General features: G+C 35.2%; 5 protein-coding genes and 1 long non-coding RNA gene across 10 annotated transcripts; 4 read left to right on the forward strand and 2 right to left on the reverse strand.

Moving 5' to 3' along the window:
- Nucleotides 1-1,914: 1,914 nt before the first annotated feature.
- Nucleotides 1,915-2,669, forward strand: LOC140787579 (uncharacterized). The gene is made up of 3 exons (XM_073136577.1): nt 1,915-2,099; nt 2,199-2,415; nt 2,525-2,669. Exons 1-3 carry the CDS (start codon nt 2,057-2,059, stop codon nt 2,526-2,528), a joined length of 264 nt encoding a protein of 87 aa, XP_072992678.1. The 5' UTR covers nt 1,915-2,056; the 3' UTR covers nt 2,529-2,669.
- Nucleotides 2,670-2,789: 120 nt separating this feature from the next.
- Nucleotides 2,790-4,395, reverse strand: LOC140787563 (expansin-A8). Its single transcript, XM_073136554.1, has 3 exons — nt 4,151-4,395; nt 3,470-3,788; nt 2,790-3,370 (listed from the first exon to the last, which is right to left on the reverse strand). The coding sequence occupies exons 1-3, from the start codon at nt 4,290-4,292 to the stop codon at nt 3,064-3,066; spliced, it is 768 nt and encodes a 255-aa protein (XP_072992655.1). The 5' UTR covers nt 4,293-4,395; the 3' UTR covers nt 2,790-3,063.
- Nucleotides 4,396-6,555: 2,160 nt separating this feature from the next.
- Nucleotides 6,556-15,693, forward strand: LOC140787588 (uncharacterized). Of its 4 annotated transcripts, XR_012108864.1 has the most exons (6): nt 6,556-6,713; nt 8,545-11,194; nt 11,383-13,915; nt 14,062-14,176; nt 14,772-14,906; nt 15,309-15,693. It is a non-coding gene; the product is annotated as an uncharacterized lncRNA (long non-coding RNA). The 4 variants fall into 4 exon arrangements; XR_012108863.1 differs by lacking the exon at nt 15,309-15,693 and having other exon boundaries at nt 14,772-15,280; XR_012108865.1 differs by lacking the exon at nt 14,772-14,906 and having other exon boundaries at nt 6,557-6,713.
- Nucleotides 11,697-12,919, reverse strand: LOC140787572 (germin-like protein 5-1). Its single transcript, XM_073136567.1, has 2 exons — nt 12,784-12,919; nt 11,697-12,390 (listed from the first exon to the last, which is right to left on the reverse strand). The coding sequence occupies exons 1-2, from the start codon at nt 12,902-12,904 to the stop codon at nt 11,849-11,851; spliced, it is 663 nt and encodes a 220-aa protein (XP_072992668.1). The 5' UTR covers nt 12,905-12,919; the 3' UTR covers nt 11,697-11,848.
- A 3,230-nt stretch (nt 15,694-18,923) lies between the features above and the next one.
- Nucleotides 18,924-19,691, forward strand: LOC140802698 (heavy metal-associated isoprenylated plant protein 2-like). Of its 2 annotated transcripts, none has more exons than XM_073158248.1 (3): nt 18,924-18,984; nt 19,105-19,177; nt 19,265-19,691. In XM_073158248.1, the coding sequence occupies exons 1-3, from the start codon at nt 18,979-18,981 to the stop codon at nt 19,528-19,530; spliced, it is 345 nt and encodes a 114-aa protein (XP_073014349.1). In that variant the 5' UTR covers nt 18,924-18,978; the 3' UTR covers nt 19,531-19,691. The 2 variants fall into 2 exon arrangements, with proteins under 2 accessions (XP_073014349.1, XP_073014348.1); XM_073158247.1 differs by having other exon boundaries at nt 18,937-18,984; nt 19,102-19,177.
- Nucleotides 19,692-22,027: 2,336 nt separating this feature from the next.
- On the forward strand, nt 22,028-25,490 carry LOC140785989 (peptidyl-prolyl cis-trans isomerase A1-like). The gene is made up of 7 exons (XM_073134541.1): nt 22,028-22,162; nt 22,263-22,490; nt 22,880-23,021; nt 23,097-23,185; nt 23,873-23,927; nt 24,742-24,827; nt 25,064-25,490. The coding sequence occupies exons 1-7, from the start codon at nt 22,130-22,132 to the stop codon at nt 25,217-25,219; spliced, it is 789 nt and encodes a 262-aa protein (XP_072990642.1). The 5' UTR covers nt 22,028-22,129; the 3' UTR covers nt 25,220-25,490.
- The last annotated feature ends 63 nt before the right edge of the window (nt 25,491-25,553 follow it).

The raw sequence follows: 25,553 nt of genomic DNA on the forward strand, positions 1-25,553 counted from the left end.
TTTATCTTGTTTAATTTGAATGAGCAAAGCATCTCTTATTTAGTTTTTTTTTTCTTCTTCACTTTCATGAGAGAAATTTAGTATTTTAGTCTATATGCGTATGCTGGCCATGTAAATTTTTTTTATTAAATTAGCTCATGTTAGAGGGCTAGATAGACTTAAATTTAGGTTTTAAAATTTTAGAAGGCGACTTGTAGGTTTATATTCTTAAGGTGACAAACTGATACTGCGGCAAAATTCAAGGGAATCAAATGTAGTTAAACATAAATTAGAGCTACCCATTATCTTACACCTTATCATTTACTTTTGTGTCTTTTTGTTTTGTAAGTTTCTTTGTGTGTTGTAAATAAAGTTTGGAATGACATGTAACTCTAACTACCGAGTTGGCTGCATAATTGATTTAACGATAATTAAGAGCTTAGTGAAATTTCTAAATAGCATCTTAGGCCTTGTTTTGTCTGATGCTAAGTCCCGAATTTAATTAGTTAGTCTTAGTTCTTAGTCATATGCAAAAGATAGATAAAAAAATATTTGGTTACTGAAATAGTTTAAAGGTCCCTAAATAAGTTTAGAAGATGTCCTAAACTCAAAGCAAACATGGCCTTAAGCAATACCGGATTGATATTGTCTATACATTACAAAGTTGGATTATATGTTATAGATTTATTATTGAAGTTTGGCTCATATCAAGAATTCCAAGTTTTAGGTGTGGGAGCATTTGAAGAAGCCCTAGGGGCATTTGAACGCCAAAGCTCGAGAAGATTTGTAGTTTGTAGGCGTTCAAATAGCTCTACAAGAGTTTGAACGCCTTTCTGTGTTCTAGTTTGTTATTCAACTGGGTTTTCTTTACCCTCAAGCTGCCTTAAAAATAAATAAGTTGGGATTTAGGATTTTAGTGGTGTTGTATTTGCAAAAAGAGAACCTAAGAAGGATAGCCACTATTGTATTGAGAGATACTAGAGTTGAGAAAACTCTTTATACTTAAATTTGCATAGTGGATTGAAAATTGCTTTGTCCCATGGATATAGACACAATGTTGAACTACGTAAATCTTGTTTTTTTTTTCTTTGTGCTTTGTATTTATTTGATGTTTTTATTTGTGATTAGCTTGAGTATTAAAAGATTTATACATCTGGCATCTTGATCATAGATTTTTTTTTATTTAGTATTGAAATTAGCTTTGCTAATATTTAGTTTATCCTAATTTATTGCTATTCTTTTTGAATTTATTTGTGGGTGTTTGGAAATCACTTCCTCTTCACCCTTTTTGACATTTAGCACAACATTTACTTCCTAAGTAATGATTATTACTGCAATGGTTAAATCTTTGGACATTCCTTTTAGATATTCCTTGTGTATTATAACCCCTGAATCTTGACAGCTCCTATGAGGAGTAATCAAATGACTTAATTATTTAAAGTCCTCAATCTTTTCCTGCCATAAAGCATTTTTTAGCATCTTCTCCAGTAACCACTAGTGTGAAGGTAAGTCTGTAAGCATCTGATTCCTCCATTGTTAGGATATAATTAATTATCAAATTGGAATGTGCAGGCTTGTTGCTTCTCACTGAAGGGAAACAACCAAGTTGGGGCAGGGGCAATTTGCTGATGAGAAATGCCACTATTTATGGCTGTGAATGAACTTAATCGAAGTATTTCGTTACGAAGGAAATGCCAGTATTTTCTTATACATCTTTCCTTCTTCACTGCATAATTATCCTCATCTTGTAAAAAAGTTATGCTTGCTTTCCACTTTGGTTCCACTAGTCCTACAAACCTTGTTATACTGACCCCACCATTAAGAAGAAAGAATATATTCTCTTCTATAAACTCAGCATTGCAAACTAATTTCAGAGTCCTAAGTAGCCATGGTTAGCTATCTTGCCCAGCTAAAAACTCTTAGGACCAAGTTCAATAGTCACACTTTCTTTGCGTGGTCATTCTCCTATGTAGTTGTTCTATTGTTGCTTTGCTCTCTAATTCCAAAAGTTTTTGTTTTCTTCTCTCCACTTTTATTTTCCACTGCAGTGTGTTCTCTGGCAATCTACCTGTTTATAATGTCGGAGAGGCAATCTGCAACAGAAGTAGTGCTTGACGATGGTGAAGAGTCTGAAGTCAGAATGTTTCAAGTTTATGATGAAGTGAACTTTAGCATATATAACAATCACATTGAAGTAGGATGTTTTTTGATCAAGCCAGATAATGGATGGATGAAGAGTGGAAAGGATGGAGATGAGAGGATAGTATATGCAGGAAGGCTGAAGGCAGAACACCATTATGGTATGTTTGATGAGGATGTTGAATCTATGAAGATAGATAACCTGGCTGAAGGTGCATGGAATTACTACTTCGGAAGGTGCTCAAAATGGAATCGAAGAAGGGCCGTTCTCGAGGAGGAAAGTGATCTCATTCAGATGTAAGTTCAAATCTTAGAGCATTCTGTACTTTTCCATAGAAACCAGTATTCAAAAAGAAGCTTGCAGTCACTGACTAATTATTTTTGCATGATCCTCGCATTGATCTAGGTAAATTTTTATCGGAGAAAATATTTTCGCTACGTATGCTGAAATGATGCTGATTATTACTGTGAACTTGCTATTAAATTAATGGTGAGCTGAGATGTAATGTTCAGTATGAAATGTTTGCTGATAGGCAATTACTGTCTGTTTACTAATTAGTACTCAGATTTTTAAGTTCAGCGAGATGTTTTCGGATCAAGATATGATATGAAGTTGGTCATTTGACATCAGCATCTGATGCTGGAGGAATCTCTTTTGGTGGCAAAGATGCTTTGCTCCTCAAATCAGCAAAGAAACGGCTGCTTTAGCTTTAATTATAAGTACAGTACAACATACAATTGAATGCAATACCTCAAACATAAGTTTGAGATTTAGCATTTATTCTAAATACAATCATGTTTTACTAGGTGGGCTACCTTCAATCCTAAGCCACAGCCTAAGTAATATAAATCTGGCACAAGTAGTACAGTTCAAAATTAAAAAAAGAAAAAGAAAAAAACACTGAAGAACATGATAGTGGTGTGGTAATCAATCTGCCATCCCTTTTAAAATTGGATCGAGGTGGCGTAAGTGCTGCCGAACTTCCAATTGGACGGCGCCACGTTGTATGCCGTCTTAATCCGGCCGTCGTCGGTCTGCAACCGGAATGACAGGCTTTGTCCATTGAGGTAAGAATTGCTCTGCCAATTCATGCCCCAGTTCCTGCTCATAGGCATCCAATTAGTCTTAGATCCTTTGATCCAAGCAGCAGATATTACTCCACTCCTTGCTACATTGCTAAACAAAACCAATTCAAAGTAGTCCCTTCCATTTATGGTGATCCTGATACCTCCATTCCTTTGGCATTTAACCCTGCAACACAAGGAGTTATGATTAGAAGACTATTAGTCTCCTATGAGAAACCTCCTGCTCTGATGTTTACTATGCTCTTAAATAGTTTAGATTCATTACCTCCTGTAAAAGACTGGAACAATGCCTCCCCTGTAGATGGCAATGGTCTCCCAGGCAGGCTGAGACATGTCAAAGTGCTTCCTTGGTGGGTTGCACCATCCACCATTGTCGCTGGGCAGATCGTAGTTTGGTGGGCAGTAGTTGGTGGCTGTCACAGTGATGTACTTCCCCTTCTTGCACCATGGAGACTTCCTCCCATCACAAACTATCTGGAAGCAAGCACCACAAGACCCACCATTGTTGAACAGTGCAGTGCTCAGTGCTGCATTGTTGATCCCATACCCATCACTGTATAAGTTGCCATATCCACAAGCTCCACCTGCAATTATTCCCACACCAATAGCTACTTAAGCACAGGACTTGGGTAGCATTAGCATAGCATAATTCTTTTCATTTTTGTTTTTGGGTTAAGTATAATTTTACACCCGCTGTTCAAAGTGTATTTCTGAACTCCTTAGTATAAGGATAACAGAGAAGCTAATTTTCTAAGGGTTTTCACAGCCGGTTGCTATACATCAAAAGGAGCATTTTTTTTTTCTCATCCTTTTAAACAAAGTAATTTGTCAAAAGAATTAGAATATTCTGAGAATTTATATGTAAAAATACATATGGAAAGTACGAAGATGAACAAGGATAAGCTTTAATAAAGTGGTGTCTTTGTTGTCTGTAATTAATACTCACCCATAGTCCCAGAAGCATCACTCCCTCCATAGAATGTAGCAGATGCAGGGATCCATTGGGCTTCCAATCCTCCAAATTGAGAGATGAGCAATGTGAAGAATAGAACAAGAGCAATGGCATAGCAACTAGTAGCCTTCTCCATCTCACTTCAGAGAAAAGAAGAAGAAGAAGAAGAAGAAGAAGAAGAAGAAGAAGAAGTGTAAAGAGAATAGGAGAAAGGAGAGGAGAAAGGCTTCTACTGCTCTGTCATTGGCCATCACCACCTCCTAATTTATAATCTCAATCTAAGCTCTCCAACTACCTCAATTGTGTATAAAAACTCCCATTTGCACATTAAAAAGGAAAGAAGAAAAGAAAGAAATCACTGAAGCATGAACAATACTCTACTGTTTAGCATCTCACTAAAATTAAGTTGACTTTGGTGAAGCTAATTCCTGCAAATGGGAATCTCTTGACTTGCAATTGCTCTTCTCCTACCACTATACGTTTATCTATTGCGACTTTGCAAGGAGCTCATGGAGGTACGAAATCGTACAAGTCCATATGAACAAGGCATGGAGAATTAATGCAAGCGAGTTAATTTTATTCAAAGTCAACTCTAATCCTTCTCTTTGTCCATTAACCTATCTCAGCATTACATTCCAACAATTCAGTCAGATATATAGAACATGCACTCCCGGATAACAAGGAGGTCAACAGTCAGTGCATGTGAAGTTTAACGGGGAAATTTTGGCGATTATTTGTAATTCTAATCCCTCCTCGTTGTCTATCTTTTAAGTATCAGCACTTTATAATTATTTTAACTAACTACTATTAATCATAGATTATGATTTATTTTCAACTCTAAGAATAAAACTGATTAAAATACCCTTCAGAAAATGGCCTTGAAAAAAAATTGAATCTTGTATTTAGAAATTAAATGTACGGGAAAAAAAAAATAAAGTCGAGGGTATAAGAATATAGCAACGATAATTTATCTCAATACTAATTTACTAATGATGGCAATAACTATTTTATTTGAAAAGATAATAATTAACTATCATTTCAGTGGTTTTATTTCTCTATTTTCTCTTTATTTCATCCATTATAAAGAATATTTTATTAATTTACCAAACTATCTTATAAATATGTTATTTTTCATATCACATTAAGTATAATTATCACGCTATTATACTGGTTTACAACCAAATATTATAATAACTTAAACCAACATAAACTTTCTTACATAAATTTCAAATTGAGTATAACCGAACTAGCCTATTTTAATTTAGATATCATCTTGTTAGAGATTGATTAGTTGAAAATTGAATCATAAATGGTATTAATCAGAATAATCACTAAATTTTCCTTTAATTAATTAGGACGTTATTAACACTGCACATGGCTAGGTATATATCTCTCTAACTACCCTCTAATGATCTGCCCATGTAGATGGAGGTGCATATAATATATTAATATATGCAGAGCATAAATATTATTATTTGACTTTGACGCAATTTCAATTATAATCAACTTATTATTATTATTATTATTTTGTTATTTTGAATCGTTCAAACATGCACATGATGCAGTTTAAGTGTGATTCATATTGCATGTGGATCTTATAACGTAAGTCAACAGTTTGACCAATTGATTAGCTTCTAAGCCGCAATGCAACACAATTAAGTCACTAGTTCTTACACGTTATTTCAATGATTAAGAGATGGTGGCCACTAATTAATCCAATTATTTTTGTGCACAAGTTGGCCTTAGCATTCACATCAATCTTGGGCAATCCACTGGGAGAGAAAATTATCTGAAAAATTTCTTTAAAACACCCTACTCTTTGACCTTCCACCTTATATTTTACTTTTAATATCTTGAATCATATAATGGAGTTAAAATAATTATAGATACAAACTAATATTTTAAGGTCAAATGAGCAGTATTTTAATTTTAATTTTTTATTTTCAACATCAATATAAGATTTTGCTTTGAACTCTTACAGAAAAAGGATTGAATTTAAATTATAATCAAAGTTATAATTTTTCTACCTCTATCCCAACGAGCTATTTATCGAATAGTTGCAATTGATGTTCTCTATCTATCTGAGAAGAGATATTTAAAAATATAGATTTTTACCATAGGATAAAAATTAAACTTATTTAGATGTTCTCATAATTTTATATTTCCTTTAGAAAGGTGCTCAACGTCAACCTGACCAAATGATGAATATTATAGTTTCCGAATGATAATAAATTTTCTTTATTATGATTATGATTATAATTATTATTTAAATTGGAGGCCCATAAGCGGGCCCAGCCCATTAAAAGCGTCGGACCCAATTGGGCCAAGTCAATTCACACAATCTTGAACAGAATCTTCCCTCCAATCCTCCTCCAATTTCTCCCATTTCCGCTCTTTCTTCTCCCTCCACTTCCTCCTCGATAACAAATCCATGGTTTTCCCTCCAATTATTCCACACCAGATGATCCAAAACCCCCACCTTTCCAATCCCAATCCCAATCCCAAGTCCGCCGTCCTGGGATCGACCGTGCAGAACGCGGCGTGAGATTTTTCAAGAGTACGGTCGTGTAGATACCTTCGCAATTCTATTATTCTTAGCCTCAGTTTTGACTGGTCTCTTGTTATGTTTAGTGGATGAGGAATGGCTTCTTAATTTTTGTATGCGTGTTGAATTCTCCTGATCTTATTCGTCAAAGATCATTTATTTGGTTTCTGCTTTCTGATTGGTAAACACAGGGAGACTAGTAGTTAGGAGCTTCTTCTGGCTATAAATATAACTTTTTTTTTGTTTTTTTTTTTAATCATCTGAGTTGCTCATCATTGATTATATCTTGATTGCTTCTTGTTGGTATTAGATTGATCTTATCCGAAGAAAATTGACTCGTGATGTCTAGAAACAGCGGCAAGATTTGAATATCTTGATCACTAGTCATAGACAGAGATGTGCTCTTTTTCTATATATAATCTGTATATTATACAAAAGATTTAGTTGACACGTATTTGGATTTTTATTTCCATCTGTCTTGAGTGATTAACTGCATTTTTCTAGATGTATGCCAGCTTATTTACCACTTCATATAACACACTAATGACCTTATGGCACCCAAAGATTGCATGTGATATAGTCCTTTATAGGTATCCATTCAGTAGAATTGTATTTCCATATCTTCCTATTGGGTTTTTGGAAGAGATTTCTACAATACCTTCAGCTTCCATAACATCCAAGATTTAAGACGAAACACTAATTGGTCGTGTCCTATAAGGCTATAACCCTAGATCTAGAGAATTGTTGCAACTTGTAAATGGTAATTTCTTTCCAAAGGTTCATTTCTTTTACTCCTCGTTGGTGCCCAGATTTTCTAATTGTAGATAGCACAGGATGGAATTTTTATATCTTGATTGTTCACATTGATTGATATTTCAATTGTTGACCTCAAATCTTAACATTTCCTTGAACTTGCAGGTTAAGGAAATTAAATTTGATTTACTATCATGATTCTCAATTCTATTATAGAGAAGATAGTCAATGACTTGAAATCAACAGCTTAATTTAAATTTCTAGAGGCTGGTATTATACAGATGTGGGCTTTTAACAAACTATTGCTTAACCTCCAATTTTGGTAGTCAAAGTCTATTGTTAATGCTCACAAGTACATAAGCCATGCTGGAAAGACATATTTCCTATTACAATTATGGTTAAGGTCCGCAGAGAAATTTAATATTTTTGTGTGTGCTTGATTAATATTCCAAACTTTGATAACCTTAATTATTAGCAAAGAGCCCTATTTTGCTAGACAAGTTGCATAAAAGTTACATTATAACACATGCATGTACGAGAACACTACTGAGAAACATGAGAGTTGTTTCTATTCCATGAGATCTTACGTAGGTACATTTTAATATTTTACCATACCTTTTGTGGACATAAAAGTTTTCACTAATTGACTAAAAGACTAAGGTCACACTTTCAGTTCTCCTTAAGAAGCTAAATTCAAGTGGGAAATGATCGTAATATTCAATACAGCTAAGCTGCTATTCCAGATAATGCTGTAGCAAGGTGTATTCTATATAACATTTTGAATGATTTGATTCGCCACCTCCCTCCTAGTAGCTGTTGATTAGATGGGTTTATTCCATGATTTCCATCACTTTGAGTTCCACATGTCATTGACAGAATTGCAGGTGAATGAGCTTTTCGATCAAATCAACATAGATACTAACTCTGCACCCTGTTGCTTGCTAGACTGAAGGAAATGACTTGTATTTTCTGTTAGAGGGTATTATGAGGAAATGGGAATTGAAGTTTCTAACAGATATGACACTTAGCAAGCATGCAACTTCTTGTCTTTTGTTTTCGAGAGTCTGATAAACTCCATCTTATGTTTCAGGGAATGGTTTTCTGCATGATGTGATTTTCTTCTGCTATTTACACTGTTAAGAATGTATGATTCTTTACCAAGGGTAAGAACGTGTTCAATTTAAAGATTTTGTTTTGTCCAGATTTTCAGCTTTATGAGGCATAGAATATGATTCCAGGTCAAACTTGTATTATTTTCCTATGAACATGAAGGACTGTATCTAGTTGAAGTTATGAACTACTTGGTCTATGCCCTTTGTAAATTGTGTATTCTAAGGGCCTAATACTGATAGCGAAGGGCCGAAGGTCTTCTTTCTCTTGTAACATGTAGGATATTGGTGTAGCATGGGGTGTGGAACTTTTACAAGGACTAAATATAGATTCCAAACTGTTGATACAGAAACTGCAGCCTGAAAATTTTCCCTTGCACTAATTTCTTTGAAGGGTCTGACCAGTATTTACTACTGTTGATAGGTGTGTTGGAAAAAAGTTAGGACTTTGGAGATATACATTGGAAAAATGTCTAGTTGAAGCATTGTTATGACTTAGGGAGATATGCTTTGGCCAAATCCTTTTGTCAATAGATTCCATTAAATTTTAAGACTCTGTTAGTATGACCATATTCCTATCTAGTATCTACTCTCTGCTGATAAAACCCTCTGCACCTTGCCAATAAACGCGAGAAAGAATCAATTCTGTTTTAGAAGAATATGCAGAATTATGATATTTTATTACAATACTCTTTATCTCCATTTCTTTCAAGTAAACAGTATTTGAGTGCGTACTTAAAAATGGCTATTATATCTTATAACAGTCTGTCAAGTTCAACTTTTGGCTTTTATTCCTTTTTTTCCTTTTGGAAAATCATCATTCTGTTACTGTGGATTTCACAATCAGCTGGATCACTATTCCGCATAAGTTGTGGACTAAGCATAAAGTGGTGCTTCTTAGCCACTTCATATAGATAGCCCAACTTTGGTGGTTTATTGTAGTTATCTTTGCTACTATCATGCAGAATAATAACTAACTGAATGATAAGAAGCAGAGGAAAGTAATGAGCAAAACGAGTGACTTTCATATCGTTAGCACTTAGCACACGTATGATTAGTTTGTATTGTTGACGCCTAGAGGCTCTGACTTCTGCTTGATTCTTTTTTCCTTTTTTTGAAAGGATTTAAAAGCCTGATTTATGCCATCTCATTCTTTTAAGAGCTTTTTATGCAGTTTGCTCTGTAACAACTAATGACCATACTCTGTCTTGTGAGAAGGTTCAATTCATTTAGCTTATTATAAAATTTGTCTTCCTTTTTTCCATTGAGATTACCTTCTTAGAAGTTGTAGTTTCCTAGACAGACATCTAGATGTTCTATCATTGATTTTGTTTTGTTTGCCATTATGGAACATTACACTGTTAAGAATCAGCTAAATGCCAACGAACTCTTGTCTGTCCTGAAATGCTGCAAATAGATCAACGCCAAATACTATGACTAATTCATTCACTTTTTTGCTTCGGTGCACTTTTTCATTTGTTTAGTGCCCTTTCTAATTGCATGAAAAGTTTGTCATGGTTTCTCAATTGTACATGATTGTTCTCTCTTTAGGGTATTTGTGAGCATTCTTTTCCTTCTTTAACATATGCAGTGGTTTACAAAATTTTTTGGTGTAAATTAAATAGAACATCTGTTATACCTGATGCAAGTCCTTAGAAGCATCAACCTGGAAGCACTCAACTGACACTTCCTGGTTGCTTCATGCTTTCTTCTATTCTTTCACTTTTGAGTAGATATTCTAACACAAACTAAAATAGGACAAGCAAGAATAAAAAAAAAATCTAACGAGATCTTCACCCCAATTTATTCTTTCATTTTTGAGTAGATCTTGAAATGCAAACTGAAATAGGATAAGCAAGAAAAAAAGAAAATCTAACAAGATCTGAATCCCATTTCTGTAATTTGAAACAGTCTTTATTTAGAATAGTTCCTTTTTTTTTTTTTCTGTGTTTGAGCTAATACCTATTTGCAAGAGCAATCAAGACCTCATAGATGTAGTGTCTGCTAACGGAAGCAGTTTTTAATTTTTTATCAATGGCTATGTATTTCATTACTGGATTCAGGTCATCAAAGAATTTGCATCACAACATGTTCCATTTCTACGGTTCCTTTTAATATTTTTGAGATTCTTTAGTTTGTTGTTTGTAGGTGTTTCTTTAGTTCCTGATCTCTCATACTCCTTTATGAGCAACTTTTAAGATGGTTTTAGTTATTTGTTACATATCACGAAATATCTATAGACCCCAAAAAATTTCATTTATTTATTAATGCGTAGAACCAAATGCAGTTGGGGGACAATCCACAGAAAAAAAGGAAGGTATCATTGCATGCTGATAACTTGTTGTTAAGAAACATACAGAGACTTCTTTTATGGTATCCATAGTTCCGAATAGTTGGGATATAATAAATTACTGCTGCTTTGAATTCAAGGGCTGATGTTTTAGTTAATAACACATAAGTGAAGCTTTTAGTTGCAGTCAATAGTGCCAGCATTTTCAAAGCTTTCGGACCACTTGCTGTTTTTCTGGAGGGAGCCCTTATGCATGAGCCCATCAACTCTGCTGCAGATTCCCATTGAAAGCTGCCAAGAAAGATGGGTGATAAGGGAGAATAAAAGAAGAAACATGTCAGGTAACAGACTCTCCTTTTAGTGATGGATTAAAGTTTATAACTTCAACATAGTGCTTAGTCATTACTCCTCAGTATGGGCAAGGGACACAAGATTTGAGTAAAGCCCTCATCTCAAGTAAAGTAGGACTATTTTGCTTTGTGTATCCCATTCTTCTTGGTCTGGCTTAAGGGATTGCTTTATGTTAAAGTGACAGTGATGTTGGTGGAATGCGGAAAAAGGAGGTGTTGGTTGCGCTTGTACAGCCCCTCTGGTCCCCTCTCAATTACTTATCTCTCGTGAATTTAGCTTTTTTTTTTTTTAAAGATAATTTCTTTGGCAATTTGTCTATATCATGATCTGATATCATATTATAGCAGACCTATATCATATGGAGGGCTCTTATGCATCTTTCTTCCAATCAATTATATGTTATATTGAAAGTGGAGAACATTTCAGCACAGAAATCATTAGACCGTTGGACGCTGCAGAAAGGTTATCATGGGCAAATGATTGAGGTAAGAATGAACAAACTATATCCTGCCACCTCACATTTCCAAATTATTATCAGTTCCCATCTCCTTGGGACTGTATTCTACCATACAATGCAAATAAACACTTTTACAAGTAGGTGGCAAACTTCTTCATACATTTGGATCTCCTCAACGTGTGATTTGTTAACTCTTCTTGGGGGCAAGGCGGGACTTAATCTTCTCCACCTCTTTGGTGCCTATCTGGAATGCCTTGGTGAGGACGTTGTCCGGCACCGGCGGGTTGGAAGTAAAGAGTGTGACAGCAATGGACTGGGTGCCTGGGAGTTGGCTGTTGAAGGCGGAGATGACTGCGGCGGGCACATTGCCGTTGTTCTTCTGGAAATGGACTAGGCCGCGGGGGAAGACAAAGGTCTCACCTTTGGTGATGGTTTTGGCCACCAGCTTGTTCGCCGTGGTGATAAAGCCGACGTCGAGGGTGCCTTCGAGGACGAAGACCATCTCGGTGGCACGGGGGTGGGTGTGGGGAGGGTTGAGGCCACCGGGGGCGTAGTCAATGCGGGCCATGGACACCCCCAGAGTGTTCAACCCAGGGATCTTTTCCACATTGGCTGCAGTCACAAGTGAGCCCATGGTGTTGTTGGTGGCGCCGGGCGTCGCCAGCCCCTTGAAGAAGAAGTCATCCTCAGTCACATTCGCCTTGCAAGCAAATCCATTCACCTTCACACCTGCAGAATGTACCAAATTTCGCAAAATGATAGGTATCAGCATAAGAGAAACAGAAGAGGTTGTTACATATGTGGGGTTTCTTATTCTTCTGTGATCTTATCTAATGATGGGATGTCTGATGAGTAGATCAAAGTGGAATTATGAGAAAATTGGAGGATAATCTATTCAAATCCATTCACCTTCGCACCTATTTATCAGCATAAGAGAAACAGAAGAGGTTGTTACATATGTGGGGTTTCTTATTCTTCTGTGATCTTATCTAATGATGGGATGTCTGATGAGTAGATCAAAGTGGAATTATGAGAAAATTGGAGGATAATCTATTCAAATACTTATATATGGAAGTATCATACATATATGCAGAAGGGATGTCCTAAGTAACTTGGAATTACCTGAGCTGAGATCTGCAACACAGATGTCTTGGAGCATGTCAGGATCAGCAGCCAGAGAGGAAGCAGCAAGGAGGAAAAGGAGGGGAAAGGCGGCAAGAAGAAGAGAAGAAGACCTGGCCATGGTGTTCAGGTTGTAACTTGTAAGACTTTTTGTGAATGTCCTAAGAGGGGAAGAGGAAGGTGTGTATTTATAATATGGTTGGATGTCGGGTCTTGTCTGGATTGATTGAGTTGGAAGAAGAATTTAATGTGTGAGTGAAGGCATGGAGGAAAAAACAAAGTCCTTAGAGACCACGAAAGGTGGGGTGGGACTTGTTTAGAGGTTGTTGGAGCAATAAATAAATAATAAAGTGAGAGAGATCCAAGGCATCTAAGTAGACAGATCTGGAAAATCTAGATGATAAGGGCGAGTAAGGGTTATAAGATAGTATAGATGTTTCCTTTATTTCCTCAAATTTCTATTTTAATTCGTCCATTAGATAAAGATGCGGAGAGTCGAAATTTTAGATTGGTCGGTTCAGCAGTCATCTGTCAATTGATTTTTAGATTCATGTTAAGTATCGGGAATACAAGGTACGCATGTTTACTGTTTAAAGATGCTTCTTATACTTTGCAGCATATACTCTAGAGAGGATAGTGATGTTGTAATGCACGACTTTGACATACATCCTGGAGCTAAAAGACTGGCGTTAAATTAAATAAACCTTGCAGTTTGCATTTAATTGATTACATGCATTACATTATTACTACTCTTTGATAGCATCAATTGAAAAGTGGGCTCATGTAACAATATGAATTTATTGAAGTTGTGCTTATTGCCTTTTTGGGGGCATTCTGGCAAACATATATCTATCTATATATATATGCTGGTAAGCTTGGACCTTTTTCTTTCCAAATGATGGTTATCTTTAGTAGCTAGATGCAATAAAAAATGAAGTGTAATTTATGGTTTGCTTTTGCAGTTGTGAACCAGCAAACATTCCCTAGTTCTCAACTGGAACACCTTAAGATGCATGGAGATACAAGGGAGACTGGAGAGTATTACGAAAGACAAACATCTGGCATGCTTCAGCTGCACATTCCACACAATTCTTAGGGTGCAGTCCAAGCTTTACACTCACCTTTTGGCCCGGTAAGCTTCCAATCTGGCATGCTCCCCAACTTTTACTAGCATGTAAATTAAAAGGAAGGACCACTGGTATCAAGTCAATTTTTTTTAATTATAAATATACAAAATAGCTAAGATGGTGCTCTCATCCTATTGCTTGGTAATTGTAGGCTCGACCTGTAGTCCAATTGAAGTCAGCCATGTCTTTCAGCTCTCTTTCAATATTTTGCTTCCTTAATTTGTGCAGCAAGCCAAAGGGCCCAAACATGGCGAAAACCCCTCCATGTAGGTTTTCTCTTTTCTTATCCCTCTTATCCTTTTTACCAACATCCCTAAACCCTAAAAAATATTCTTAATGTAACCCAGTTTGTGGAGTTTTTGACTATTTCAAGTCCTGTTTTACATGTTTAATTCATTTTAAAATTTAAATACGAGACTATGTATGTTTCGAATCTGATAACCTAATCAGTAATTTTTCAAATATAAATCGCTCGCTTGACCCGACGACTTATATAGAAATTTCTCCTCCCAAAACTTGACAAAATTTTTGGATGATTTGAAAAATTTATACTTATATCTAGATCAGCGGTTTCTAAACACATTTTATTCCGTATTTAAATTTTAAACCGTAAAATAAATTTTTAGGTGGGCTAGTTTGGCAAAAAAACAAAAAAAGACAAAAAAATTCTGTTTTTATGTACACGACAACTTATATGTGATGTGACTCCCTTATTTTGCCTCTAAATGACTCTATGAAATTACAAGTTAAGGTAGTAAGTAGTACATAAGAATGGGTTAAATAATTCTCTGATGTATATAGATTTCCTACATGACAGATGTTTAGATATTCTAAGAAACTGCTAGAAATTCTCTTGTTCAGTTAGGTGGTCATGGAAGCACCTTCTTTCGAGGTTAGTTGGATGGTCTTCTTCTCGTGGAATCGATTCCATTAAATTAAACAGACAGTGATCAAGACTTTATCCTTTCCAGGAGATGATGAGCCGCGTACGTCAAGGTAACAAGTATTTTGGGCCTCCTGGAATATGATGCGAGTCCAATATGGCCCATTTGAACAACAGCCAATTGTACAGGCCGTATTGGTACTAGATTTCAATAATTATAAAAAAATTAGTGAGCAGAAGGGTTTTCTGCAAAAGAACATCTTTGCATTATTCATATATCGCAAAGCATTTCATGCCATATTGGAACAGGAACTATAGCCGTAGCTCTCGGCAATTTGACTGGTTATAATCACGATCACCATGATACAAGGAAAAGTTAAATTCTTGCACTTCATAAATCATCCATGCAACAAGCATTTCTAGCAAGTGTGCCAGTCTTCTATGCTGATATTTCGCACCAAATGATTTCATTTGGACAATACGAAAACTAGTGCTCAACTGGAATGTACGTGCAGGGATAAAATCTATATATTTAGACGTCGAGAAGAGCACACTGATGGTTGTACTGGAAGAGCCAAGGAAGGTGAAGAAGGCAGCGTCGGACCGGACAAACAAGCCTACGAATAGTTGAATGTCCTTCGCCTTCCTGCTGTTCTACATGCAGGCCAGTGGAAATGGGCAATGCAGTGGAGATGGATGGACAACCGCAAGGATCGATATATGCACCGTCCTTTGATAACTTTTGCATGTATATATTTCTAGCTAACTTTGTTTTATGTTCCTTACGTAAGATCTCAAAGTGTCAGAGATATTTGTGAGCTTTTACGCATATATCCATATCTCTCGTGCAAACTGGATGCTTATCAGTTGTTGATTGAAATGAAAGTGAAAGTGCGTATATTTGTGTAGCAATGTTGGAAACCTATGATTGATCCGTTAGTGTAATTATCGAGATAGTAACAGCATGCAACTATATTGTACTTTTTGCATCACTTATTGATCATTGTTATCCGCAGCGGTGCCATACACATTGTTAATATGTTATCTAATAGCTAAACTTTTATGGTCATCTATGCTCAAATCTATTCGTATTCAGTTCTATTTGGTCCTCATTTTCATTAATTATTGAATGATTTAATCATGTGGGACAGACTTCATATATCAGATAACATAATATGCTGGCTTAAGTTTGATAAGCAGATAAAAGTGTATCCAGATAGCCACTATAAAAGATGATTATATATATATATATATATAAAATAAAATCCATATGAATATACACCCGTAAAATTTGATAAGCAGATAAAAGTTTTTATGTCATGTACACCCGTAAAATAAAAGATATTTTTAAGGGTGTACATTACATAAAAACTCCTAAATTAGAATCAAAATTATCCAACAAAGAAATAAATAGAAAAAAAGAGAGCTCCCTATGCTTCAATTCTGTGTATAAGTAGGAGAATGATACTGTGGGTGATGATATTAGAGTATTAGACTCTTCTTTCTCCATCACATTACTTTAATCACTCTTAATACATTAATTCTATTAAAATCTATGGTCGGCAACTAAGCCAAGAATCTTACTTAGTACTCCAATCCCAGTAAGCATACATCCAGTGGGATTTCCACCAAAAAGTTAGCCAACTAATCAACTTCCATCTAATCTAGAATATATTAATTAATTTGGGTCAATTAGGAAAATATTCCAAGAATCCACCATAATTTGAAAGCATTTATAGCTCACATAATGATAAGGTGGCTATGATAAGCCGATAAACAATTAATTTGACTCTTTCTTTTCTTCCAACATTTGTTATTCCATGTTTCCATATATTTATAATTTGCATTTCATACTTTTAATATTTGCAAAAGAAGAAATAAAAAATCCTGTGTTAAGTTAACATCGACAACATTTGGATAGATGGCATAAAAGGAGACTATTATCCCCATATTATCCTTCTTTATCTTATCCCCATATTACATCATCTTATTCCTTAATCAAAATCTCGTTGTAGGAGAAAGAAAATTGGGCCCGACCAATAAATAAAAATAAGTTCTTCTCCTCCAACCTCCTAACATGTGTTAGCCTCTCTCTTCTTCTCTACCTAAAATATGTTATTTTAACTTAAGTTTGATAAGTTAAATTAGGTAATATATATATTTTTAAAAAGAAGTTACGAGATTGTATAAATATTTTAATTGGGTGAGGATATTTTATTAATTTTAATAGTGCCGTTAACTTATCTTAGGAGTTTTATTAAGTTCATCAACATATCTAATAGCATAAGGTTTAATTAGTTATAGATACTAACTTCCTTATAGGAGATCTCAATAACCTTCCTTGATGGTTCCTAAAAGTCTATAGTCATCCACTCATCCTGTTTCCCTAGCAGCTAGCTTATTCAAAGTCTTGAATGATATATTACTCTTAATTTAGTTTACAAAGTCATCAAACTTTATCTAAAAAGTTAATCTTAAAACATTAAATTGCTCAACGTTTTATAATCAGTTATTATACATTAATATACTGAACTATTCAGCACTCTGACTATTAACGAAAACGATGAATACTTCCTTCATCGCTCTACTAAGATAAACAAATTTCTATATAAAACAATGAACACCTTAATCAATAATTTATTTTGACTATTTTAAGCTATTATATAAATTATTTTAATGATACCAGTGTAAGCATGAAAAATCACTTAAATATTTGAATCACTATCCTCAATTTTTTCGCCAAATTACTCAACAATTTATATAACAGTAAAATCGTTGAACAATTTAATATTTTACGAATAATATAAATCACCGAGCAATAAGAAGGTTATGTAGGTGACTAATGACCTGAAACCCTCTTTGTGAATAAGTTTAGCTTAGATTAAGTAGTACGTTAAGGTGGGCCTGATAATGATCCAACGCTCAACACCGCCATAGATTTGAAAAGGTGGGAACTTGAAAGGTTTTGCTCATACGCCATTATTGCGCACATCAAAGCTGACTCAAAATAAATGGCCAATTATGCTCTCATATGCCTACTTAGTTAGTATAGTCCCTATAACTTTGGTACCCTAACAACTCACTGGCATTATTTGCTAGCAAAAGAGTAGAAAGCCTAAAGACCAAAGATAATGCTTGTTAATTATATCTCTCACTCCTAGCTAGCTTATAATTAAATCAAAATTAGGGAGGAAAGAACCTAATTAGTTGACTATAATGGTTATTAAGAAAGCTATAATTATCATTCCATGGCCAGGAATCTCTTGACCCAGTCCGAGAGAGAGAGAGAGAGAGAGAGAGAGAGAGAGAGAGAAAGAGAGAGGACATAAGCTCACCAATAGCTTGGTGGTTTGGTTTAACAAAGCTCCATATAAAGTTGACTTCCTCTCAATTTTATAAAGATGGAAGTAAAGAAGAAGAAATGGTCAACAACTTTCATCTATCTCAAGTATAAACAAAGCGACTTCCTTAATCTCATTTGGCCCCACCTGGTATCTCGTCAAGCACTCTCATTTTCTAGTCTTAGTTGGAATTAAAAAAAAGTGGATTTAATGAGTGAGTTACAGCTTGGACAAATTGACAAGAGATTATCCTATGAAATTTTCTTTATTTATGTGGATAATTAACCAAAGTTTTTTTTTCTTTTAGTGACAAGAGATAAATTATTAAGTTGGACAGTGCATTCTCCAGAAAGAGTTTAGAGAGGTGGCATATAGAAGCAGTCAAATAAAGAAGTTAAGAGAGGTTATATATATACAAAAGAACACCTTATTGTAACCTACTCTTTTTTTTTTTTAAAAAGAAAAGGTCTCTAGATGAAATTTATTAGTTTCAAGCTGAAGATTACATCTAACACAAAAAAAAAAGAGAAAATATTTTGAACAAGTACGACAATTTTGCCGAAAATGAACAGCACGTTTACTTTGTCCAGTCTTCTAAGGGGGAGTTTATGAGCTGTTAGTGCTATTCGTTCACATGGAATAGTCATTAGTAAACAGGAACCGTAATATGATTTATTATATGTTAAATAGTACTTAGAAAAGGTCATGACCAACTTGTTTAAGATTTAATAGTGATCAAAGGTTGAGGTCTATATAAGCTTCAGTAGCCCTCAATATTAGCTCATTGTCCTTTAAAGTTTCTGCAATATATAACTATACTAGCTTCAACTATACTAGTGTAACGATGAAGGTTAGTACTATATATATATATATATATATATGCCAATATTATTAAAATATTTAATTAATTTTTGTGTTCTTATTCTTTTCTCCTCTTTCTTTCTGGCCTTCAAATCCATGCATGCAGAAGATTGTGCTGAAAGTTAGCATACTGTGTGACAAATGCAAGACCTGCATCATGAAGACTGTGGCTAAGCTTAGTGGTTAGTAAGTTATACTCATCTTATCTAGAATTATACATACGCCATTAGCTAAAGTACTAATATTTTTCTCTGGTATCCTTTTGATAGGCATAAAATCTCTAGCTCTGGACGTCGAAAAATGTACGTTAACCGTCGTCGGGGACATTGACGCGGTGCTCATCGTGAAGGAATTGAGGAAGGTGAAGAAGGGGGTGGATATCGTTTCGATTGGCCCCGAGAAAGAGGAAGAGAAGCAGAAAGAAGATGACAAGAAGAAGGAGCCGGACTGCAAATCTTTGCCTCTATGTTGCAATACTTGCAGGCCCACTGTTGTGTTCTATGATGAGAACCCCAATGGTTGCATCATCAGTTAACTGGGGCTTCATGACTAGGGTTTACAATTCATTTTTAGCTTCTATTCTGTAATTTTAATTTCATTTGTCTCAAGCTTGCAAGAATGTACGAGTTTCAATGCTAGTGGTTGCTTGTTTATGTGCTCAATTATTCACTATTGAGAAAATATTACTTCACCTTACCACCTTACCATCTTACCATTGTGTTATAGAGTAATTTTTAATACTGCACGTAGATAAATGATAGATAACAAAATACACGTAGTTTACCTAAAAAACCTAGCTCTAATACTATATCAAGTAACCGATTAGCTCAAAATTAAGTTGTTAGGTAATCGACAAATAATACATAGAAAGATGAGAATACAACTAATTAAGCACCCAAAAGATGCATAGAGTCAGTAGATAAGCATTTTGTCTACTAAGGTCATCTTTCAAAGAGACAGTCTTCCTAATAGTTTGCTACTTTAATATATATATATATGTAATTAGGCCTTGTGATATTGGCCATCTCATTCATCTGATACTATTGGGATTTGAATAATTCCAACGATGAAGACAATAATTAGGCATTCTTAAGAACAGCCATGGGGATTCCCAGTTGACAAATGAGAAGCTTTGACATTGCTAATCAAAAGTCGTCTTCTCCATAAGAGATAAGAGAAAAGATCAAAGAAAAGAAAGAAAGAAACAAAGAGTAACTACTCTTGTAGATAGCTAGCTATCTTTTCCAACAACTTACAAAGTATTGGTTAATCTTGTCCTTAGTTGCAGGTACGACGATTTAAATTTAATTAGGACCAACGAAAGTGCAAGCAAGTGGAAGTTGTTTTCATGGTATATATGTATCTTTCTAGACAAGGGAAATTAAAAGAAAAAGAAAGAAAGAAAGAACTAGTAGTTGTCGACTGTCGTGGAACTAATTAATTAATTAAGATGGTAGAAGATACCAAAGTATGATTAATTATAGGAAGTTTTATAAACAAACACGCTGTTCTCATTTCATCCAAATTTCTCTTACAACTAATGAGTGCAATTAGTTTTAATTAAGTTTATAATGAATAAACCTTACTAGTTAGCGGTGAGTGGAGAAGTAACGTCGACTCCATCCACTGTAATATTTAATTTTTTTTAATCCTATGGACTCCACAATGTCTTTAAAACTAATTAAAATTTTAAATCTATATAAGAGAAATAATCTACGGCCACAAAAAAAAATGGCAGACAAAATCATCGCCAACAACAATCAACTATCTAATTAGGTTTTTAATCCTGTGATTTAAGTAAATTTTATAAATATTAGTTTTAATTTAATAATTAGTTTAATTACTGAAATGGTGGATCACGTCAAAATTGATAACGATGAAACAAAATTTAAAAAAATTCACTGAGAAATTGACAAAAAATGATCTCTTATCAGATTTTAATTTATAACAATAATATTTTAAATAGAATTTAATTTTCTTAAATTTGTCCCCTTCCCTAAAAATTCGAGCTCCTTGATTGAACTTAGGGGTATATAAACATAATAAAACCTATATTAAGAGAAGTGGGATGAGATGCTAATGACCGGCCCATTTATGGGCCTGTTGAGATCCTTGATTGGATCCAAGCCCATTGAGACCAATCTCTCAAAATAAAATTCCCAAAGTTGTTCATATGTTTATATAATTATAATCCCTATATATATATATATATATATATATATATATATATATATATATATATATATATATATATGTTTGTGTATATGAATGTTTATACGAATGATGGAAATAATTGATGGAAATAATTATTGATTAATAAGTATTATAGACACTATTTCAACTATTATTTGAGTCCTAAAGAAGTTAGCAAAGCCATACTAAATGGGTATTTTGGTGGATGATCGATAAAGATGACTCCTCCGAGGGGCTTAAAGATTATTGGCGGAGCAGTTTTCGTGTTTCGACAAGCTAATTATACTCTAATTTTTACAGATGCTCGATGTGGTTGGTATAAGTCGATCCTAATAGCAGAAGCGGTTGCTGTCTGAGAAGTGCTTATGTTCTTGAAAGACAAGAGAATCCTAAACATTATCATTGAGTCTGACTCACTCCTCTTAGTTAACTCTTTGAAAAGGATTATGAAGCTAGCTTGGTTCATAAAGAATATAGTTGCTGACGTTAAATTTCTTACTTGTAATTATTAAAATTATAAAGTTATTCATATTTTTAGAGAGAATAATCGTTGCTGCTGATTGGTTTACTAGTTATGGTAGAACAGTAAGTGGCGAAAGTTAATTTCTAATATATTTTATTTGTTTAAAAAAATTATGTATGGAGTTGTAATTGAACGATGACAGAATTTTAATAAAATGACATCAGCCGACGGCTTTCTCAAAAAATAAATAAAACTCGAATAGTGGAATGAATAACTTCCAGCTGAGGGCTGAGATTTCGAGACAGTCTCCAAAACGTACGGCTGAGATTTCAAGACACAAGTATCCAACCGGCACCCACGGCGAACGTTAACCCCCGAACCCAATCCACTTACCATTGTTACTTGAACCCAGGGCTTTTGGACTTTTGGTTTTGGCTACTCTCCTCCCTCCTCTATCCATTTTCCTCCTCCTCCTACAATGGCGACTACCTTCTCTCTCTCCTCCTCACAGGTAAACTCCTCTCTTCACCTCTCTCCCCTCACTTTTGCTTAAAAACCCTAGAAGAGTTGCTTGCATAACAATGGAAATCTCTTTGCCGATTAACCTGCAGGCCCGCTATGGCAACGACGCCTTCGCCGCTAGGGCGGCTACATCTCGGACTAAAGCCTCGCCTCCTCTCTCTGCCCACCGATTCGGAGGAGCGGCTTCTGCTGTTACGACCAACTCTAGTCTCCGCCTCCTTTCGTCGCCAAAATTTCCTCCAATGCCTGTTTCGGATGCAGGCCTGCGGCGCCGGAGAACGGCGTGCGTGGCTGCCGCAAACTCCGCGGAGAAGGAAGTAAGTGGAAGGTCATAACTTTCGAGAAGGAAATGCCATATCTTTCTTGCATTGGATTCTATTAGCTTACTATAGTTCTTAACAAGAATGCATTAGTATATTCTTTAAATTGTAGTTATTAATTCTGGGCGCTCTCCAAACGCCTAGGCGCCACATCATCCGTTGTCCGCTCGTCTACTGCCTATACCCTTTTGAAACCTTGGTGTTCATAGGATCCTATTTTAATCTAATTTTTTCTCTATGTAAAATGTAAAATCCAAGGCCTTTGTCAATCTATTACAGGATAAATTGACTGTTGTTAGAAGTATTTCTTTCGTTGGCTTAAAGTATTGTTACTGGAGTCTTCTGTTTTCGGTTTTTAGTTATTGATTGCCTTCTACTACTTTTAGGGTATTGAACTGCAAGCAGAAGTAACGAAGAAGTGCTTCTTTGATGTGGAAATTGGAGGGGAGCCTGTGGGTAGAATAATTATGGGCCTTTTTGGGGAGGTTGTTCCTAAGACTGCCGAGAATTTTTTTGCCTTGTGCACTGGTAAGCCTTCACAGTGGTATTGTTTATCTCAAATTCATCTACAGATGTTATTCTAACTTAGTCTTAACTTTGCAGGAGAGAAAGGCTATGGTTATAAGGGATGCTCCTTCCACCGTATTATCAAAGATTTTATGATTCAGGGAGGGGATTTCCAGAACGGGAATGTGAGATTTCAACCTTTAACTTGTATTACTTGTGTGTTTGTTCCTTTTGCTGCTTCTATACGTTGTAGGCTTCGTGAAGGTACCTCTTCTTCTGTGATTTTGAAAAGGAAAGCTACCACAATATGTTCTTATAAATTGTTCTTCTTTGACTGTAACAGTTCATAGCCATTAAGTTTGCTTCCATCTTTTGCTGCCATTTATGTTCCTTTCTTGGCATTAGCTGAATATGCTAATTGTTTATCTCCAACTGAATTCTTTTTCTAATGGGAGGACAAAAAAACTGCTGTGTACTATTAGCTTAAATAAAACTAAGTAGGTAACAATAATATATCATTTAATTTCAATGATCTTTTAACTTCCTAGCAGAATAATTTTGAAGATGCATCACAGTGAACTATGCAAAGATAATAGAAGAATCTCTAAATATTGTGATAGCATATATTATCGTGTTGCAATTTCTAGTACAAAGTAAGCACTTTGGGCAAATTATACCAGATTTACTCTCTGCAAAACTTTTATAAGTTGGTTTTCAAGATGCATGTAGTCATGTGCTCCACAGAACTATTTTTCCTTAGTTGTTATATATTTATATGTTCTACAAGAGGACCACGTAGTTTAACAATTCATTGAAAGTAAAGTTGTCGATTATGTTCATATGATCAGAATGTTGTCTCTTCTTGGCTATAGGGTACTGGTGGAAGGAGTATTTATGGTTCAAATTTTGCTGATGAAAACTTCACATGTAAGTGCTTTATCATCGTATTGTGCAACTTTGCTAGAAGTATCTTTCATCTAGAAGCTACATTTGTTATATTTCATCTAGAGGTCCTTTTGTTATATTCACCAGGATTTGGCATATTTCACCTTAATTTTTAACTCTAGACTTGTTTTACTTTCTAATAAATTTATTTAGAGAAGACCTGGCCAAGGTCTTGATGACATTAATTTTTTCCGAATATAAAAAGAGAGGGAAGTTAGACTTGTTATTATCATTCAGAATCGCCCCTGTGAAACTCGAGCTATCAGTTATTATCCGGGAGAAGAGTGGATAACCCCTCATCTTTATACCAAGGAGAAATTTCGAATCCAAAGCATCTTTTCCATGTTCACCATCAATACCCTGCCTTTTCTTCTCCCAGTCTAGCAGTTCACTAAACTAGTTAGACCACCATCCTCTCATACCTAGACAATAATGAAGCTGAATGTCTTCCCACCAAAGTGAATGTATAGCTAGAGAGAAAGAGCTTGTCATTTTCAGTGGATACAATAAAAGTAAAACCAGTGATTTAACTTGTTACATAACCTAATATTGTAATTCCATCCTCTTTGGTATTTACTTTTCCAGTGTCATTCTTAAGCAACAACAACAAGAGTAGAAAAGCTTATGCCCTAATTTTATTAACTTTTGTACACGAATAATTTCTGAGATCATATCCATCATATCCAAAAAATTTCGCAAGTGAGAAAATTTAGGTGATTGAGAAAACTTCTATTTGGAGGGTATAATAGTATCAGTGGCATGATTCATCAGCGGACTCTTTGTTTTACTTTTGCAGTAAAGCATGTTGGTCCTGGAATACTAAGCATGGCAAATGCTGGTCCTGATACCAACGGCAGCCAGTTTTTTATATGCACAGTGAAGGTAAGTTGTGTTCCAAGTGCTATAATCCCTTTCTTTCCATGTAATTCTACTCTATCTTTCTAGTATACATGTAAGCTACAATGTTATTGGCACGAAAATCTTCAGGACTATCCTCCATCTCCCTACCCTAGTCAGTTCTATTTTTGGGTTTAAAGACTTAGCTTCCTAGAAGACACTTAATATATGGGCGGACCACACTATCTGTGTTGTTTATTAAATGAATTGATGTACTGCAGACTCCCTGGCTGGACAACCGTCATGTCGTCTTCGGACATGTCTTGGAGGGAATGGATGTCGTACGGAAACTCGAATCGCAGGAAACTAGCAGATCTGATGTCCCACGGCTGCCCTGCAGGATTGTTAATTGTGGTGAGCTGCCTTTGGATGACTGAATGGATTTGTTGTAATGTCAGATCACAATCAGTTGTCTTTCAGATTCTTCACCTTGCTGTATGTCTGCCTTCTTGCTCCTCTCGCTTGGATACTTTCCCCTCCAATGTTTTCTTGAGGAGTTTAAGCAGAGAGATTTCACAGTGGCATGTTATTGCATTAGATCTCGTAATTAGAGTGGACAGAGGATTTGTAATATCCTGATGGATGCACTTCATCATTTTTACTTTATGAATACAAGGACGCACTTCCGAAGGTAAATTATATGATTAACCCCTTCCTTTATTGTACCATTGAAATATCATTTTCGTGAACTCTGTTTGGGTATTATGCATA

This window comes from Typha latifolia, chromosome 1 (assembly GCF_019914945.1).
Source record: "Typha latifolia isolate L0001 chromosome 1, TyphaL0001v2, whole genome shotgun sequence".
In the NCBI taxonomy this organism is placed as follows: domain Eukaryota; kingdom Viridiplantae; phylum Streptophyta; class Magnoliopsida; order Poales; family Typhaceae; genus Typha; species Typha latifolia.